The 21,252-nt window shown below is 49.8% G+C and overlaps 1 protein-coding gene across 3 annotated transcripts in view; it reads left to right on the top strand.

The window, feature by feature from the left end:
- The window catches only part of LOC144950694 (uncharacterized), a 39,316-nt gene extending 24,860 nt beyond the window's left edge, over nt 1-14,456 (top strand). For all 3 annotated transcript variants that reach the window (XM_078880766.1, XM_078880764.1, XM_078880765.1), the window contains 2 exons: nt 7,411-7,578; nt 13,470-14,456. In XM_078880766.1, the coding sequence (XP_078736892.1) occupies nt 7,411-7,578; nt 13,470-13,566 (265 nt within the window). In that variant the 3' untranslated portion in view covers nt 13,567-14,456. The remainder of the gene's footprint in view (nt 1-7,410; nt 7,579-13,469) is intronic.
- The last annotated feature ends 6,796 nt before the right edge of the window (nt 14,457-21,252 follow it).

The raw sequence follows: 21,252 nt of genomic DNA, 5'->3' as shown, positions 1-21,252 counted from the left end.
GTCTTCGTATAAATCAAAGCGTAGATTTCTGTTTATATGTGGTGTGGTTATGGTTGTACTTTATCAATCCCTAATCTCTGCCATTACATACAATGAATCAAGAAAAGGTTAAAAAAAAGTAAAAAACAGAGCAATGTAATACAATACACTATTAGACATTATTGTAAAAAATACATAAAAAGTCCATCCCATGTGATAGTGAATTTTTGTTAATATTTTAGGCAGGAAATGAGTTTTCAAATTTAGATTTTTTTTTCTGGGTTGGGATCCCCCAGACCCCCTGCAAGATTTGGTCCCCCCAGCAATGTTGACTCCACGGCTACGGCCTTGGCTGACACGTGTGATGAGACCGGTAAGTCGTAACCCAATCACGTCCCCCCGCTGGGGACCTTTCATTCGGCTCAGCGCCTCGTCCTTCAATGGGAGAGCTGTGAGCCTCTGCTCGCAGCTGCGTCTGCTGCTTCCCTCTTGCGGGGCTATCACAGCCCTGAGCATCTCCTAACCACGTGCACCGTGGGAACTTTACACCGGTCCTCTTATCTCTCTCTCTCTCTCTAGCTCTAGCTCTTCATTGCCTACCGGTCTTATTCCGAGTGGAATTTAAGATAATAAAAATAAACCATAATAAAATAATTCTCACGACGTTTCGGCCACAACGCAAGCAGCCGTCCTCAGGTGAAGACCAGGTCTGTCGGGGAGACATTTTCATTCAGACGCTGTCTCCCCGACAGACCTGGTCTTCACCTGAGGACGCCTGCTTGCGTTGTGGCCGAAACGTCGTGAGAATTATTTTATTATGTTTAAATTTTATTATTTAATTATTTCCCTTCTACGTGACTTTACCGAAAGAACCAAGAAGATGAATCCCTGCAGTCACGAAAGAAGCTTTAAATCGAGAAATGGATTTTAAGAATTAATAAAAGTAATAATGGAAATAAAATAAAATAATAAATCTCACCACATTCAACACAGTCACATTCAGAGAAGCCCCTCCCCCCTTAACTTGTATTTAAGGGCTGGTCTTTTGGAATTTTCCACACTTGATGCAGTAATTTTAGCTGTGACGGTCCCACCTGATGACGGAGACTTGCGTTGCCTCCGAAACGTCGTGATTTGTTATTTTATTTTATTTCCATTATTACTTTTATTAACTTTTTATTTTATTTTTTTACCTACGTGACGAAAGCTTCAAATCTAGAAAGAATGGAATTTAAGACACTGCGATCTTGATTGGAAGCCTTCGTGACTGCAGGAATTCAAACTCTTTGGTTCTTTCGGTAAAAGTCACGTGGGTAGAAAATAAAATAAACGACGACGTTTCGGGCGCAACACAAAGCGTCCGTCATCAGGTGGGAAAGCATGGTCCGCTGCTGAGGCAGCAGACTGTTTTAAGATACTGCTATTAACCTATAAGGTTTTCAAAGGGCTCACCACCCCACATTACTTGCAGGAACTGATATATTAATATATTCCATCAAGGTCCTTGAGATATTCTGATCTACAACTGCTCAGCACTCTGTTGGCGACCGGACTTTTGTTAGCGTGGCACCCACAGGCGATGGTCACTGTTTCATTGCTTTCATGGCTTTATTTTGGTGATTTTCGAAACGTTTTTTGGTTTGGCCATGTGTGTTTGTTGTAGTACAGAGTTAGACTGATGGCCTTAATCTAAGTTGTCTTGTGGTTGTTGTTGTTGTTTGACTTGAATCCCACTGGGATTTTTTGCACACAGCGTTGGTGTACGGTGCTTTTTTTTCTTCAATATTTTGCTGCCTTTTCTTGGATTTTCTGTTTGCACTCAGTCACATATTCACTTTAAGATGTTTTCTTGTTCATGTTTTTGTTTTTTGTTTGTTGCGGTTGCACCCGATTCAAGAGCCGAATGGCTCACAGGGCTATACCTAATCAATGAACTTGAACTTGATGTAACGGAGTCGGTAGCTATATTTATATTTAAGAAGTCTGCTTTAAAAATCCCATCTTGTTAAAGTGACCTTGCCTCTTCAGTTTAGTCAGTTGCCCGCTGGTTCTGTTGTTTGTTTCCTGCTTTTCATGGATTGCCACAGTGGAATCCGAGGATGAAATGCGCACTGATACATTCGAATTATTATTTGTCGATATTATTTTCCATAACGTGGTATTCTTCAAAAACGCAACTTGGCAGGACTGTTAACTACGTATAAAGTACAAACGCTCATATTATTGGTTCTTTCGGTAAAGTCACGTAGAAAGAAAATAATAAAATAATAAAAATAAAACATCATAAAATAAAACTCTCACGACGTTTGGGCCACAACGCAAGCAGCCGCCCTCAGGTGAAGAAACAGAGTTTGTGACTTTACCGAAAGAACCAGGAATGTGAATTCCCTGCAGTCACGAAAGCTTTCAGTCGAAATACAAACGCTCAGTTGCGAGTTCAGAGCTGAATCGCTGCGAGACTGACGACTTGGCGGGCAGCCGAGGGCGCGTGCCTCATCTCCGCAGCGGACCGTGACAAATGTAACAACATTCTGTGTCTTCTTGGTTCTTTCGGTAAAGTCACGTAGAATGGAAATAATAAAATAATAAAAATTAAACGTAATAAAATAATATTATATTTTATTACGTAGAATGGAAATAATAAAATCATAAAAATGAAACATAATAAAGTAAAATAATATATTTTATGATGTTTTATTTTTATCATTAAATAATATATTTTATTATGTTTTATTTTTATTATTTTATTATTTCCATTCTACGTGACTTTACCGAAAGAACCAAGAAGATGAATCCCTGCAGTCACGAAAGCTTTAAATCGAAACATTCTGTGTGCCACCACCCCAGTGTCGGTGGTCTGTAGGCACTGCGTAGTACATAGGGGCCTTCCATAAATGACGTCACGCACCTGGGGGGGGGGGTCAGACATTCGTGACGATGTATGACGAGGGGTGGAGGGGGGTGAGAAATGTGACGTCACGGAAAAATGCGCAACTTTAAATAAATATAGACAACACGTTTTACTGTATTAAATAGACTTTTTTAATAAATGTTTTCTCCTACAATCTACATCATCAGAGTGCAGCGCCACATTAAATACGCACTACAATGACAATACTTTAAATCGATTTGAAGCATGTTTTATTTTCAAAATGGAAATATGGTTTTGGGGGGGGGGGGGGGCAGAGCTTTGTGACGTCATATTTGAGGGGGGGGGGGTCTGACTTTTTGTGACGCCGTGTGACGAGTGGGGGGGGGGGGTAAAAAAATCGTCCAAAATCGCGTGACGTCATTTATGGACGGCCCCATAGGTCGCGCGAGTCCAGAACTCGCGCAGAGCGAGGGTTTACTGGAAATGTAAAAAAAAATCGGTAACGCATTTAAAATGCAGATTGTTTGTGAGTTTCGCAATTTAACATGTTTCACACCTGTTGATGCAGTGTGTTTTTGATCATCAAAGAAAACTTTACGAGTTACTTTAATATTTAATATGTGCAACAGGATACCTTTATTATGATTGGGTGCCACAGTGGCTAGGAGATGTTAACTAGCTCGCCTGGTCTACAGGAGGTCGTGGGTTCGATCCCGACCCTGACGCCTGCTGCTGTATATTTGGAGTTTGCGTGTCTCTCTCTCTCATCATCATCACGGTGGCTAGGAGATGTTAACTACCTCGCCTGGTCTACAGGAGATCGTGGGTTCGATCCCGACCCTGACGATGCCTGCTGCTGTATACTTGAAGTCAGCGTCTCTCTCTCTCTCTCTCCCTGTGCTCGCGTGGATTTTTCTCCGGGTCCTCCGGTTTCTCCCTCCACATTTAGACTCGACATCACTACGCGCGTTGTAGACGACTTGGCTGCTGCTATCAATGTCCACGTGGCGATGAGCCACTTCGTCGAGCTATCACGTGTGGCCTTGTCGCTTCTGAAAACGAGCTGTCTCGCTCACTGGTCCTTGGCCTGGTGAAATACGTTTAACACGTGTGAGGCTTTCGCGACCAATATTATTCATAATCAACGTTTTTGGGTTTAGATCGCGTTATTTATAAATGTGTCGTAACCCTCCACCACCCGACACGGCCAATCAGTAAAAAAAGTGTCACGTTGACAAAAGACAAAATAGTTCACTGCTTTAGCCCCACCGGTGTGTTGAAACGTGAAACCACAACATTTACAATTTTGGAGTAGTACGACGTTTCGCTGGTAATTGCATCCAGCATCATCGGCGGGCAATTCGCCAGAATGGTGAGGCTCTTAAATAGAGCAGTAGCAGCAGCAGGGTGACGTCATCGTTTAACTAATCAGATGCACCGGTGGGCTAAAGCATTATGAACTGCTTATGAACTTGTGAAATAACATCGATTTAGTTTATTCTGGCTCTCTAAAATTACGTCAACAATAATGTAATTAAATTTCGGTTTGAAGCTTTCGTGACTGCAGGGATTCATCTTCTTGGTTCTTTCGGTAAAGTCACGTAGAAGGGAAATAATAAAATAATAAAAATAAAACATTAAATTTCGATTTAAAGCTTTCGTGACTGCAGGGATTCATCTTCTTGGTTCTTTCGGTAAAGTCACGTAGAAGGGAAGTAATACTGGTAGGAACGAAGTAGACCAGACCACCAATAGATTAATGCGTCCGTCCGTCCGTCCGTGTATCAACATCGACCCCTACTGCAAACACTTGCCAGGACCCGACAAAAACCTTTTGACTCAGTGGGGCTTTCCTTGCTTAACAAGTGTAATAATACATTATGTTTATATTATTTGGTTATTCGTTCCTACCAGCCCACCCCGCAGGGTCCTGTTAAAATAATAAAAATAAAACATAATTATTTTATTATCTTTTATTTTTATGAAAGCTTTAAATCGAAATTTAATTACATTATTGTTGACGTAATTTTAGAGAGGCAGAATAAACTAAACGATTTTATTTCACCAGTTCATAATCAGTTCATAATCAGTTCATAATGATTGGAACCTCATTTGCCAGTAAAAATATGATAATAGTTTTTTTACCCTTCTATCTGGCAACAAAACTGACACCTTTTTACAAGGAGTCATGTTTGCATAGACCACAATACCTGCAGTCATAATGCAAACAAACAGGACCCTGCGGGGTGGGCTGGTAGGAATAATACTAATACCGGTACAGGGATATCGACCGCACACACACGCACACGCGCACACACGCGCATACACGTACACACGCACACACACATACACGTACACACGCACATACGCGCACACACGCACACACACACCGCACGCACACACACACACACGTACACACACATGCACGCACGCACACGTAATGAAGTTGTGTTGCTACGCTTCCAGTTCGCCGTCAATAACGATCCGAAGCCCAATAGCGCCCATTCATCACGCCGCTCGAGTGGGCCGGACACGCACACACGCACGCACACACACGCACACAGTCACACATATACACACACACGCACGCACACACGCACACACAGACGCGCATACACACGCACACACACAAACACACACGCACACACACGCACACACATACACACACACATACACACACGCACACACACACGCACACACAGACACGCACACACACGCGCATACACACGCACACACACGCACGCACGCAAACACATACACACACGCGCATACACACGCACACACACGCACACAGTCACACATATACACACACACGCACGCACACACGCACACACAGACACGCACACACACACGCGCATACACACGCACACACACGCACGCACGCTAACACACACACACACACACGCGCATACACACGCACACACACGCACACAGTCACACATATACACACACGCACGCACACACAGACACGCACACACACGCGCATACACACGCACACACACGCACACAGTCACACATATACACACACGCACGCACACACGCACACACAGACACGCACACACGCGCATACACACGCACACACACGCACGCACGCAAACACACACACACACACACGCGCATACACACACACACATACGCACGCACGCACACACGCACACACAGACACGCACACACACGCGCATACACACGCACACACACGCACGCACGCAAACACACACGCACACACACACACGCGCATACACACGCACACACACACGCACACACATACACACACGCACGCACGCAAACACACACGCACACACACACACGCGCATACACACGCACACACATACACACACGCACACACGCGCACACACGCGCACACACACACACGCACCTCTCACCTGCAAGGCAGCGGTCGCCGCTTCTCCTCCCACATCTCTCGTCGCGGCAGCTGTCGCGATGGTGCAAGTGTTTTTTTTTATCATCAATTCCTCCTCCACCCCTCCCCGCCACTGTTCACCCACCAGAATAAATGAGTTCGCCCATAGTCAGTCGATCAAAACGTTTCGCCGTGAGGCGCCGGAAGCGACGGCCATCTTGTTTAATTCACAGATCGCAGGGGGAGCGGGCGGCCATCTTGTCGGACAGGGTCATGCCAAGTGTTTGCAGTAGGGGGCGATGTTGCTACACGAACGGACGGACGGACGGATTAATCTATTGGTGGTCTGGTCCACTTCGTTTATACCAGTAAAACACAACTCTGATAATGTGCACTGTCCTTGAAGTTGATTGGTCCACACCCGAGACAGCTTTCCTTAGAGCCTAGTCTCACATGGGTTGCGCCTTTTGGCGTCATCTGGTCCAACCCATGTGAGACTAGGCTCTAAGGAAAGCTGTCTCGGGTGTGGACCAATCAACTTCAAGGACAGTGCACATTATCAGAGTTGTGTTTTTGTTTGCATTATGACTGTAGGTATTGTGGTCTATGCAAACACGACTCCTTGTAAAAAGGTGTCAGTTTTGTTGCCAGATAGAAGGCTAAAAAAACAATTATCAGTTCATAATGCTTTAGCCTACCGGTGCACCTGATGAGTTAAACGATGACGTCACCCTGCTGCTGCTGCTGCTCTATTTAAGAGCCCTCACCATTCTGGCGAATTGCCCGCCGATGATGCTGGATGCAATTACCAGCGAAACAATAATAAAAATAAAACATAATAAAATAATTATTATGTTTTATAAAAATAATTATGTTTCATAAAATAAAACATAATAAAAATAAAACATAATAAAAATAATTATGTTTTATTTTTATTGTTTTATTAAATAATAAAATAATTACGTTTTCTTTTTATTATTCTATTACATAATAAAATAATTACGTTTTATTTTTATTATTCTATTACATAATCAAATAATTATGTTTTATTTTCATTCTTTTATTACTTCCCTTCTACGTGACTTTACCGAAAGAACCAAGAATAATGTAATTAATCATCGTCCGGTCTAAACGAAAGTTAAACCTCTCTCCGTGCACCTGCCCCCCCCCCCTGCCCCCCTGCCCCCCTGCCCCCCAGGTGTTCGCCGGGCTTCGAGGGCCACCGCTGCCACTTCATGTCGCTGCGTCAGCGTCAGGACGAGCCGGCGGCGCCGCTGGTCCCCGTCGAGCCGCTCCTCGTGCTCGCCCTCATGCTCATGCTCGTCGCCGCCGCCTCGCTCGCCGCCTGGGCCTGGTGCTGCTACAGGTGGCCATGGCAACGCGTGATGTCACGCGCGCGTCACGCGCCACGTCACGCGTCACGCGCACGTCATGCTCCACGTCACGCACACGCCACGCACACGTCACGCCACGTCACGTGACACTCACGTCACGCGTCACGCGCCATATCACGCTCCGAGTCACGTGACGCTCACATCAGCCCTCGCGTCACGCGCCACATCACGCTCCGAGTGATGTCACGCGACGCGCGCACGTCACATCACGCTCCGAGTCACGTGACGCCCACGTCACGCCTCGCGTGTCACGCGCCACATCATGCTCCACATAACGTCACGCATTGCGCACATGTCATGCTCCACGTCACGCGTGACATCACGCTCCGAGTCATGTGACGCCCACGTCACACCTCGCGTCACGCTCCGCGTCACGTCACGCGTCACGTCACGCGTCACGTCACGTCACGCGTCACGTCACGTCACGCGTCACGTCACACGTCACGCGTCACGTCACGTCACGCTCCACGTCACGTCACGCGTCACGTCACGTCACGCGTCACGTCACGCGTCACGTCACACGTCACGCGTCACGTCACGCTCCACGTCACGTCACGCGTCACGTCACGTCACACGTCACGCTCCACGTCACGTCACGCGTCACGCGTCACATCACGCGTCACGTCACGTCACGCGTCACGTCACGCGTCACGTCACGTCACGTCACACGTCACGCGTCACATCATGCGTCACGTCACGCGTCACGCTCCACGTCACGTCACGCGTCACATCACGCGTCACGTCACGTCACGCGTCACGTACCACGTCACGTCACGCGTCACACCTCGCGTGTCACGCGCCCTCGTCGCTACGTCACCCCGTCGTCTTCACGGGGCGGCCACGGCGGCGAGACGTTAACTCCACAATGGAGTTTGACGCGCAGTCGGATTTCGCGACCAGTGTTATTCATAGTCAAGGCTTCTTGGGTTAGACCGCGTGAGTACGAATGTTGTGTCGCAAACCTCCACCACCCGACACGGCCAAGTAAGGTTTGTCACGTGAACAAAACGCGCCAATTAGTTTACTACTTCAGCAGAGAGTAAATCTACAACATTTACAGTGTTGTAGATTTACAACATTTACAATGTAGATTTACAACATTTACAGTGTTGTAGATTTCCTCTCCAACACGCCGGCGGGCTGAAGGAGGGCTCTGGGTAAGCATCTACATCATTAGGGTACAATATTATTATATTGTGGTACTGGCAAAGGAGGTCTAATGATGTAGATGCTCACCCCGAGCCCTCATTACTTTGATAGTGCAGCATTGTCTTTGAGCTGTACGCCTTTTGGCGTCCTCTGGTCTAGCACCAATTGGGTCGAGGCTCAAAAGAAAGCCGTCCCTTGGTGTGGACCAATCAGTTTCAAGGACAATGCATCTACTAATAGGGTTTTTCCCCTTTTTTGGCAACAAAACTGACTCCTTTTGCAAGGAATCATGCTTACATTAACCACAAGACTTGCAGTCAAATGCAAACAAAAAACAACACTCTGATAATTTATGCATTGTCCTTGAAACTGATTGGTCCACACCAGAGACAGCTTTCTTTAGAGCCTAGTCTCATATGGCGTTCGACCAGATGACGCCAAAAGGCGTCATCTATTTTGGTACTGGCAAAGGTGGTCCCATGATGACAATGCATGTATTATCATAGTATGTTTTTTGGTTTGCATTTTGACCGCAAGTATTGTGCTTAATGCAGTAACACGATTCCTTGTAAAAGGTTTCAGTTTTGTTGTCAGAAAAAAAAGGGGGAAAACCCCCTATTATCACGATGATAAGTTCGAAGATAATAACGAAAACGTCGACGTTTCGATCGCAACTGCAAGCGGTCGAAACGTCGTCGTTTTCGTTAATTTCTTTGACCCCATCGACGCGACTTTAACGAAAGGCCCACACAAGATGAATTCCTGCGGTCACGAAAGCTTCAAGTCGAGATTGAATTGGTTACTACTTCAGCAACACCGGTGAGATATTAACTCTGCGTAGCGTGGCCCTGGGGGGGGGGGGGCGTCCATAAATGACGTCACGCACCTGGGGGGGAGGGGGGGGGTCAGTAATTTGTGACGATGTGTGACGAGGGGGGGGGGTGAGAAATGTGACGTCACGTAAAAATGCGCAACTTTAAATAAACGTAGACAACACGTTCTACTTAATTAAATAGACGTTTCGATAAATGTTTTCTCCGACAACATCAGAGTGCAGCGCCACATTAAACACGCACTACAATGACAATAGTTTAAAGCGATTTGAAGCATGCTTTATTTGATTTGGGGGGGGGGGGGCAGAGCTTTGTGACGTCATATTTGAGGGGGGGTCTGATTTTTTTGTGACGCCGTGTGACGAGGGGGGGGGGGTCAAAAATCGTCCAAAATCGCGTGACGTCATCTAAGCGCTCGCGTTGCGGGGAGCGACGACCGATGGGTTTCCTGCCTGGATCCTTGCAGCTAACACAGACAAAGACCCCCCGTGTAGCCTTAACAGACTGTTGGGGCAAGTGCTATTAGCACACGAGGGGGGGGGGGGAGGAGGTGACCAACACCACGCCTGACCGCCTTTGTCTCCCTAGTGGCGATGTTTAAACACCGCAGCAGGTACTCATTTCAGGCTGAGTCGAAGTAGGGGAGGCCCCAGGACCGGTTCCGATGAATATAATCTTCACCGTTGGCTACGAGCGGGAATCGAACTCGGGTCCACCGGGTTTGGAACGCAACGCGCTAAACCGTTGCACCACCGCTCCCCGACGGCTGACACGCGCGCACACGCCCACCGCCGTATTAACCAGGGCGGCCTGTTGGAATCGAACCTTGCCTAGAAGCGTCTGGGCAAAGTTCACCGGCAACGAATCAAGGGGAGCCCGACTCGAAACGAGCCCAGAGTTGTTGGTTGCACGTTGGACTTCTTTCGCACCGTACGTTAGCCAACCGTGCTGGTGCCGAATCACAGCTGACGAAACGAGGCCCTCCCGGTAGGCCGGGGGGGGGGGGGTGGCATGGGTTGTGCGAGAGATGTTTATTTGTTTGCGTACCAAAAAGATTGCGTGAAGGAGACATGGTGCCGATCCATCTTCTACTTATGCTCATGTGAGACGTTGCAAAATTGGCACCAGTTGCGCAGTTTCAATAAACCACAACCATTGCCCAATTACAGCAACTGGCGGAGCCAGTGGGGGGGGAGGGTATGGCACGTGCCCCCCAATGATCCGATCGAAATCCCTAATTTCGATCGGATCATTGGGGTTTATTAGTAATAAATCGGCATTTTACGACCCCCACTGCCACTGTGTCGCATATTATTATTATTATTATGTGCCAGGGACTCTATGAGATGATAGGACAATAGTCTGAGTCCATAGTTGGCAATAAGTAACGGCAAAGCAGTTATAAGTGACTCACAGAATTGTGTGCAGTTGTGTACACAGAGTCCACGATTTCCCTGAAGGCATCAACACCTTCAGCGAGCGCGATGCCGATCACACAACGCGGTTCGAATTCGACCCTCGATCGATGGCTGCGCCATCGCCGCACACGCGTCGAATACAAAGCAAGGGACAACTCCTTACTTACTAACAACTCCTCACTTATTAACAACTCCTTACTTACTAACTCCTTACTTATTAACAACTCCTTACTTACTAACTCCTTACTTATTAACAAGTCCTTACTTACTAACAACTCCTCTATCATTTTTCATTGCTGGAGGGTTTGCCCCCCCCCCGCCTGACCTGAAAATCCTGGCACCGTCATTGATTACAGCTATGCTTTGCCGGAAATTACTGCGGAAACTAATCAACAAAGTATGATTGTCACGTACAAGGTTTAATATTAATGTATAACTTCACGCATTTAAGTCGTCACTTCGTACATTTTTTTTGTCACGATATAATTTTTTGTTTCTTAGGAAATTATACAATTTTTTTTTAAAGAATTTTAAAAAGAGCAACAACGAACAGGACGACATTTGATAATTGTTTTTTTACCCTTCTATCTGGCAACAAAACTGACACCTTTTTTTACAAGGAGTCATGTTTGCATAGACCACAATACCTGCAGTCATAATGCAAACAAAAACATAACTCTGAAAATGTATGCACTGTCCTTGAAGTTGATTGGTCCACACCCGAGACAGCTTTCCTTAGAGCCTAGTCTCACATGGTGTTGGACCAGATGACGCCAAAAGGCGCACAACTCAAAGACAATTTTGTTGCCAGATAAAATGGTAAAAAAACAATGATCATATTTTTTACTGGCAAATGAGGTTCCAATGGTGAAGGACGACATTTGGCAAAGACGGGCGACGTGACCCTGGTCACCGCAGCTCACGCAAACGAGCCGTCTGAATTGTGGCGTTCGCGCAGTGGAGGCCATCTCCTGACCCCGTGGTGTCACCCAGTCAGTGGAGGTCACCTCATGACCCCGTGGTGACCCCGTAGTGTCCAGTCAGTGGAGGTCATCTCATGACCCCGTGGTGACCCCGTGGTGTCCAGTCAGTGGAGGTCATCTCATGACCCCGTGGTGACCCCGTGGCGTCCAGTCAGTGGAGGTCATCTCATGACCCCGTGCTGACCCCGTGGTGTCCAGTCAGTGGAGGTCATCTCATGACCCCGTGGTGACCCCGTGGTGTCCAGTCAGTGGAGGTCATCTCATGACCCCGTGGTGACCCCGTGGCGTCCAGTCAGTGGAGGTCATCTCATGACCCCGTGCTGACCCCGTGATGTCCAGTCAGTGGAGGTCATCTCATGACCCCGTGGTGACCCTGTGGTGTCCAGTCAGTGGAGGTCATCTCATGACCCCGTGCTGACCCCGTGGTGTCCAGTCAGTGGAGGTCATCTCATGACCCCGTGGTGTCCACAGTCAGCGGAGGTCACCTCCTGACCCCGTGGCGCCATGAGTCTCGACCATCGGCCATCGCCGTGACGTTTCCCCCTCGCCGCAGCTCACTTGGCTTTTTTTCTTCGCGGCCGAAGTTACGAATCTCGAATTCCCCGCACGTTGCTCCTCGCCAGCCTCCTCGCTGCCACGGTGGCTATGAGATGTTAACTACCTCGCCTGGTATGCAGGAGGTCGTGGGTTCGATCCTGACCCTGACGCCTGCTGCTGTATATTTGGAGTTTGCGTGTCTCTCTCTCATCATCATCATCATCATCACGGTGGCTAGGAGATGTTGACTACCTCGCCTGGTGTGCGGGAGCTCGTGGGTTCGATCCCGACACTGGCGATGCCTGCTGCTGTATATTTGGAGTTTGCATCTCTCTCTCATCATCATCACGGTGGCGAGATGTTGACTACCTCGCGTGGTATGCAGGAGGTCGTGGGTTCGATCCCGACCCTGACGTCCGCTGCATATTTGGAAGTTTGCGTGTCTCTCTCTCACTCCCTCCCCGTGGTCGTGTGGATTTTTCGCCGGGTCCCCACGGTTTTTCCCTCCACACTCAACTCACACGTTTACATGATGATAAGCCACTTCGTTGAGCAATAATTTTGGCCAGGCACCTTCTGAAAAATAGCTATATAGCTCAGTGGGCCTTGCCTGGAAAAATAAAAAAAATGTATAATAGTTTATAGTTAGTTTTGTTTAAGTTTGTTGAGCCGGCTCACTAGGATCGGGCAAACCGATGCGTCACTTCGAGTCTCCCTGTATCCCGATGCATCTCTATAAGTCTATGTATCTACATGCATCTCCACGAGTCTCTATGCATTCGTCTCCGTATCTATATGCAACTCTACGAGTCTCTGTGCTAGTCGAGTTTCGTCGAGCCAGCTGGCGAGGATTGGGGCAAAGCTCCATCGCGCGTTGTCCTCCTGCCCGCCATCGCCTCCCCGTGTCTCTCGCCCCCCCCCCCCCTCCCGTCGCTCTCTGCAGGTTCAAGCGACGGCGGTTCACGCAGCAGATGAGCCAAGCGCCCGGCGACCTGCCCGGCAGCGGCAAGCAGCGACTCGTCGCTCTGGGCCCCGCTTAGACAGCGAGGCGGACGGGCGGAGAGGAACAGAGGTCGCAAACGGGTTTTGATTCCTTACCCGTACCCGGCCGCACCAGGGTCGCAAACGGGTACCCGTACGGGTAGGGTAAGGGGTATCGGGTACCTGATCGCGACCTCTGGGATGAAGCCACGTTGCAGGCGCGGGTGGGTTGATTCTAGGAACTTGAATTGTGAGAAGAGACAAGACGTTGGGAAATGAGTGACAAACGGTGACTCACCAGTGACTCACGGCATACCCGTACCCGGCCGCACCAGGGTCGCAAACGGGTACCCGTACCCGGCCGGGTACGGGTAGGGTACGGGTATCGGGTACCCGGTTGCGACCTCTGGAGAGGAAGGGAACCCATCACGAACGAACACAACCGCGACGATCCGCACGAAGATTCTCGTCGGGTCCGCACGGTCCTTCTTGGAACAGAACGCTTCCACGACGGGGGAGAGAGGGCGCGAAGCTGGAGGGGGGGGGGGTGTGGGGGGGTGGGGGGGGGTGAGGGGCATTGTCGCACCCCCCGCAGGTCCACCGCTTCACCGCTTCACGGTCACGATTTGTTATTTCAGCAGGCGGGTGGCCCCCTCCCCCCCCTCCCCCTCCCCCGCCCCACATTGAGCCGAGCAGCTCCGTTGTGGGGATGACCGTGAGCCAAGGCCGCGGTGGGAGGGGGGGGGCTAGAGGACATCGCAGGGTGGCGGGGAACGTGACAAACCAAAGCAGCAGCAGCAGCAGCACGGACAACTTAATCATTGACGGGGAAGACTCCGGCGCCAGGACTTCAATCTCGCCAGTTGACCTTCGCGAAAGCACGCGAAGGTGAGCTGAAGGAGAGTTCGTGAAAGTGCCAAGGGGTGGGTGGGTGGGAGGGGCCCGTGGACGGACGCCACCACCGCCGCCACCGCGACCACCGCCGCCACCGCCGCCACCACCGCGACCACCACCGCCACCACCACCGCCGCCACCACCGCCGCCACCACCGCCACCACCACTGCCACCGCCACCGCCGCCACCACCACCGCCGCCACCGCCGCCACCACCGCGATCACCACCACCACCGCCACCGCCGCCACCGCCGCCACCACCGCGACCACCACCGCCACCACCACCACCGCCGCCGTGACCGGGGTCCGACTTGGCAGACCAGATGCACGGGGGACCGGGGTGGAACCAGGTGGGATTCTCACGTCTCACGCCAGCAGGAGGCAAGCCCGACCATCGTCATGGACCTTACAGACTCTACCCCCCCCCCACTGCTCACCGTTACTCCGCCGTGGGAGGCAGCGGTGCAAGCCGAGCAGCAACTCCACTGAACCAGAAAATAAAAAAAACCTTTCAGCCAACGGACGGACCGGACATTCCGCTCGCCGCGAGTGAAGGCACGCCACGGGGGCTGTAAACCAACACTTACTCGGCCCAGCGAACGCTCCACCACCACCCCCCACGGGAGCTGTTGTTTTCTTTGGAACGCACGTCGCTCTCTCAAACCGGTGGCTTGCTCGGGGGGGGTGGGGGCTCACACATTTCTCGCGAGCTGCTGACTTTCGCAGATGTCGTCGCGTGATAAAAATGCACCTCGCCCCCCCCCTCGCTTCATTCCCCGCCTCGCATTCACGCTCCCCCCGCCGACACCGCAGCCCTCATCGCCAAGCTAAGATTGCGCAAGCGCGTTGGCGGAAGGTCCGTTAACTTTATTTTGCACGGTCACGTTTGCGAAACGTCAAAGCGAAATATTTAATAAAAGCTATTTTTTAAGAGGGCAACTTTTGTTCTTTTTGACCGAATGAACGATGCAAAAATGACGACGGGTGCCCGAGCCCACGTTCAAGTCACACCGTCTCAGCAGCGTCCAGCGGAGACGCTAACTACCTCGCCTGCGATGCAGGAGGTCGTGGGCTCGACTCTGACACCTGCTGGACATTTGGAGTTTGCGTGCCTCTCTCCCCGTGGGTTTTTCCCTCTGGGTCTTCTGGGTTTTCCCTCCGCGTCAAGAACCAACGTGCAGCTTTAGGAGCGGCGTTTCTTCACCGCCACTTTTTGCCAACAAGACATCAGCAGTGTGAGGACCGCACGTCAGGGTCCCCCATTAAAAAGGCCACCGGTACAACTTTGCACATACACCACTTCTCGTTGACCTATCATGGTATGGCCAAGTTCAACCACGTAGGCCTTCAGTCACCAATATTAAGATCAAGGTTTTTCTGGGTGAGATCGCGTAAATAGAAACGTCGTTAAAACTCCGCCATCCCTTAAACAAGACGTGCCAAGTGGCCAGGTCGCTTCTGAAAACAGCTCAGTGGATTTCGATTTAAAGCTTTCGTGACTGCAGGGATTCATCTTCGTGGTTCTTTCGGTAAAGTCACGTAGAATGGAAATAATAAAAATAAAACATAATAAAATAATTCTCACGACGTTTCGGCCACAACGCAAGCAGCAGTCATCAGGTGAAAAACAGGTCTGTCGGAAAGACAGCGTCTGAATGAACACTGCTAAGCTTGGCAGCGTATATTTAAGCTGGGTATGAGTAGGGCGCCTTGACAAAGGAATTTGCATATCAACATAGGAATTTAGCATATTTATGAAAAATGCAGATATGGGATTAGTCACTACTTGTGGAATGTGTAGGTGATGTGGACTTTACCGGGTAAAAGCAAATTTTGGTCGAATACTTTTCACAGAGGTTGGTGGTTGGAGCACGCACTGGCCGCCCTGGTGAATACTGCCGGGCGCACGAGCCAGCCATTGAGAGCTGCGCGGACCGCGTCCGCTTGCCGGCGTGGATGTTGAGGAGCTCCCCGTGGAGTCGGTGCCCAAGGGGACCGGGTTGGCTACGGTGTCGTGCCGTGTAACAGAGGTCGCAAACGGGTTTTGATTCCTTACCCGTACCCGGCCGCACCAGGGTCGCAAATGGGTAACCGTTCCCTACCCGTACCCCACCCGAAATGAGTGACAAACGGTAACTCACCAGTGACTCACGGCCTACCCGTACCCGTACCTGGCCGCACCAGGGTCGCAAACGGGTACCCGTACCCGGCCGTACCCGTACCCTACCCATACCCGGCCGGGTATCGGGTAGGGCAGGGGTCGGCAACCTGCGGCTCCGGAGCCGCATGCGGCTCTTTTGAACCTTGACCGCGGCTCCGGGGCGGATGCTAGCGAGGGGAGGAGGCGCACTGTGACACCTGCTCTGGCGTTGCCGCTGCTGACAGGTCGCCGCTCCGCTCCACACTGCCCGCCCGGTGACAGGCAATAACGTTGCCGTTGCTTTGTCACATGTTTGGAAGAAGTAAAAACCTTCCTGGGCAGCAAAGAGCTCACCTTTGCTGAGCTGGAACAGCCAGAGTGGCTGGAAAAATTACATTTTATGGTAGACATGACAGCACATCTAAACACGCTAAATACAACCCTTCAGGGGAAAGGAGGCACAGCCCTGCACATGCTGGAGGAGGTTTTGGCATTCGAGCGCAAGTTGACAGTGTTTGTCAAAGATTTACAGAGAGGTACACTGTCTCACTTTCCCTCTTTGAGAGAGTTCAAACAAAGTCATGATACGATAAATTTGGAATATTTCAAGTCTGCAATCACCACAATTCAAAGTTCGTTTGGGAAACGATTCTGTGAGTTCAGAGAGGAAAAAACTACATTATCCTTCCCTGTCACTCCCCTGGCGATCGATCCATCCCTATTGAATATGACTGCATTTGCAGGTGTAAGTCAACCTGATCTTGAGATGGAACTGGCCGATATAGCCGACAAAGATATATGGGTGTCCAAGTTCAAATGCTTGACCGCTACTCTTGAGGATGTTGCCCGTCAGAAGGCCATTCTGGCTCAGAATCATAAATGGAGTGATATTGAAAACCTTCCCAAACAGGACAAACTTGTATTCGAAACATGGAATGCCATCCCCAACACTTATATAAACATGAAAAAGTATGCATTTGGAGTCCTGTCGATCTTCGGCTCCACATATGTATGTGAGCAGGTCTTCTCCAACATGAACTATATTAAAAACAAACATCGATCACGCCTCACAGATGACAGCTTGCAAGCCTGTGTGAAAATGAAGGTGACGTCTTACAGCCCTGATGTGCAGACACTGTGCACTGAGGTTCAGGAGCAACAATCCCATTAACCAGGTAATTTAGCTATTAATTTGCAAAAATATATTTTACATTGTTAAGTGAAAAAGTCCTTTTTTTATTCAGATTGACAGCTGACTGCACGATCCTGTATATAGCAATAAGGTAAGAAACAATATATGCAGTGTTATATTTGTTTTAAATGTTGCAATGGTTTTGCGGCTCCCAGTTTATTTTTTCCTTCGGAAACGGGTCCAAGTGGCTCTTTATGTCTTAAAGGTTGCAGACCTCTGGGGTAGGGTATCGGGTACCCGATTGCGACCTCTGGGATGAAGCCACGTTGCAGGCGCGGGTGGGTTGATTCTAGGAACTTGAATTGTGAGAAGAGACAAGACGTTGGGAAATGAGTGACAAACGGTGACTCACCAGTGACTCACGGCCTACCCGTACCCGGCCGCACCAGGGTCGCAAACGGGTACCCGGTACCCTTACCCGGCCGGGTACGGGTAGCCGGGTATCGGGTAGGGTACGGGTATCGGGTACCCGGTTGCGACCTCTGCCGTGTGGGGGTGCTCAAGGCTTGCATGGGGAATACTAAAAAGCTGGATGTAAAAGTTTTAGTTGGGTATTAATTGCTCACAACACACGCGCACACATTTCAAAAGGAGGCATTTTTTTATTTTAAAGACTTTTTTCGTAAACATATACGAACGACTGTACAACATTCTAGCGAGTGTTAAGAGAATATGGATTCTAAAAATTGTTCACTTTGCAAATGTGATGAGGTTTTCTCACCAAACCCATTTAACAGACAAGCGGGCAATTCTGTAAATCTTTTTAAAATGTTCTCTAATTTGTATTTTCCCCCCAACGTCGTTGCTGGCACATCAATATCAGCTTGCTTTAATACTGCGCTAACCACATCTCATGAAGGTGAAACGACATTTCATAACAAAGACATTTTTTAAAGAATACCCTTTCATTCATTCACTTATTAGCCAGCTGGCGAACATTAGGCCAACGAAGCTCCCCAATTTTTTCGTCTCAATTTTATCCCAAATAAACTTACATTTTTTCAGCAGCTAAGGCCCGCTGAGCCATACAGCTCTTTTGCAGAAGCGACCTGGCCACAGATGATCGCCCAACCAAGTGGGCTCATCATCATCACCACGTCGAAATTTACAGCAGCCAAATATTCTAAACGCGTGATGTCGATTCCAAAATGTGAAAAGGGAGAAACTGGAGGACACGGAGAAAAATCCACACGATCACGGGGAGAGACGACATGCAAACTCCAAATATACAGCAGCAGGCGTCAAGGGTTGGAATCGAACCCACGCCCCTCCTGCATATCAGGCGAGGGAGACGACATCTCGTAGCCACCGTGGGGGTGTAGGGTGAGGGGCAACCCCGAAACACACTGATGTGCGGTCGCCGTTTGCCACGTGACGGTTAAATTAAATTCACAGAGGTGAAAGTTGAGCCGAATGCAACGCCACGGTTATTCTGTACGGTCCCGTTGGTGACTTGGGGCCGAGACCAACTCTTGATGAGGAAGCCACTTGGGGGAGCGATGCACTTTTAAATCGAAATTGAGAAATCCTTTCTTGACAACTGCTTTTTGTTCTATTCGTTGCCTTTTCCCGGCACCTCCTGAATAACACGGTTGGCTACGCACGGTGCGAAATAAGTTCAGCTCGATAACTCAGCCCCGGTTTCATCACAGCTCAACCTATGAAAGTTCTCCAGGTTCTCCTACGTCAACCTGTGGGGGTATCTATACGAGCCTAGGGGTCTCTGTACGTCATTTAGTGGCGGTCACGCCGAGAACATCGCCTCGTTGGCCTTGAGAACGCGTACCCGTCAACCCAGACGGTTGAGCCCATATTCTTGTACAGAGAAATTGAGTTTTCAGGTCCATACGCAGGATCTCAGCGGTGCCGCTCTCACAGTGTGTTGTCCTCCGAGCAAACTCAACATGCGAGAAAATTTACACTTGGCTTAGCAAAGTAACCGCGCGGTACAAATGACCAAACACTTCATAAAATGCATAGGGAGCTTTAAGAAAGGCAGTCCTATGGCTTTCACCCATTACCTCCGAACTATCCATTGTCTACCCAAAAATATGCCCCAACTAATACCCGCCATTCGCCACTAAGTGACGGTGACGTCACCATGGCGCCCGTGCCATGCCAGGTGCACTTTGAGGCCACGTGAAGCGTCAAAGGCTCACTGACAGGAGGTCTCAGGACAGACCCAGGTGCCATGGCTGACTGAGATGACTGGCTAATGCACCAGCTGTACCCTCCACTGTGCCAACTTGCTGCATTTTAGCCGCCCGGCGCTCTGCTCGTTGTTGTGAGCGTCGCTCCTCCGCCCTCCGTTGCTGTTGGAGGGCGACTGCCTCCAACTGCCCAGCAGCGTCCTTCACGAGCTTCCTCCATCGAGGCCGATCTTGACACCGCTGGTACCAGTCGTCGGCAAGTCCACTCAGCTCCACATCCTCCTGTACCACATCAGCTCCATCTCTTCTCCAGCCTATGTCGTGCCCATTTAGCCCCCTCTATGCGGCCTAACAGAAGCTGATTGGGCATGCGGTGGCTGGGCATGCGGGCTACATGACCCAGCCAACGAAGCCTTTCCTGCCGGAGGAGCTCACTGATGGGAATATTTACACATCTTTCAAGGATTTGTGAGCTCCTCACACAATCCAGCCTGGTTAAAGCCAGGATGGATCGTAGACATGCCAGCCAGAATGTTTCTAATTGGCGCATATGTTACGTTCGAGGGGTCCACGTTTCACAAGCATGGAGAAGGGAGGGCATGACAGTGGCCGAGAAGACCTGAAGCTTTGTGCGGAGCGACAGGCCAGGTAGCTTCCACACAGCATTGCGCAGTCGATGATAAGATAATGCCGCCCGACTGATTCGGAGTGAGACCTCTGCTGTCAAACCGGAGCTGGTCATAAGCACACTGGAATTCTCCACTCTCTCCACAACTGCTCCATCACCAATGGGGAGGTGAGGGAGTGGAGTGTTTGGTGGCACAAAATATCCAGGCAAGTGCTTAGTTTTGGAACTGGCACGCTCCAGGTTCAGCAACAGCACCTCCAACTCCTCCTCTGAGTGAGCAGCAATCACCAGATCATCAGCACACATCACGTGGTTGACCAATAGGGGAGCCATCCCTCGAACGCACCCGGGCATCGATCAGTCTAGCCGTTGTATCTGCACCGGATGGAAATTCCAACGCCCCAACTTAACCACACACCCCAGTGGCATTTAAAGTAATGCTCGACGCGTCTAAACCGTCTTTAGCAACATTGCAACCTGCCTACCCTGTCAAGTACACTGCCGGCGAATGACAAAACGCAGGAAGGGGCAGCGTCCCTGCCGCGTCTCCTGGTGTTGCGCGCGAACACAAAGCACCCGAGCCCTTGGATGAAAAAAAAAACACCAAAACGGCTGCGGTGTTCAGGATGTAGTCTCTACTGTGGCGTGTGCAGTCACCGTATTACACCCCCCCCCCCCCCACATTAAAACAACAGCGGCGTCGTTCCGTAATTTTAACGACGACACATCAGCTTCAGATTTA

This window comes from Lampetra fluviatilis, chromosome 59 (assembly GCF_964198595.1).
Source record: "Lampetra fluviatilis chromosome 59, kcLamFluv1.1, whole genome shotgun sequence".
NCBI lineage: Eukaryota > Metazoa > Chordata > Hyperoartia > Petromyzontiformes > Petromyzontidae > Lampetra > Lampetra fluviatilis.
This window is presented reverse-complemented; position numbering and strand designations above follow the sequence as displayed.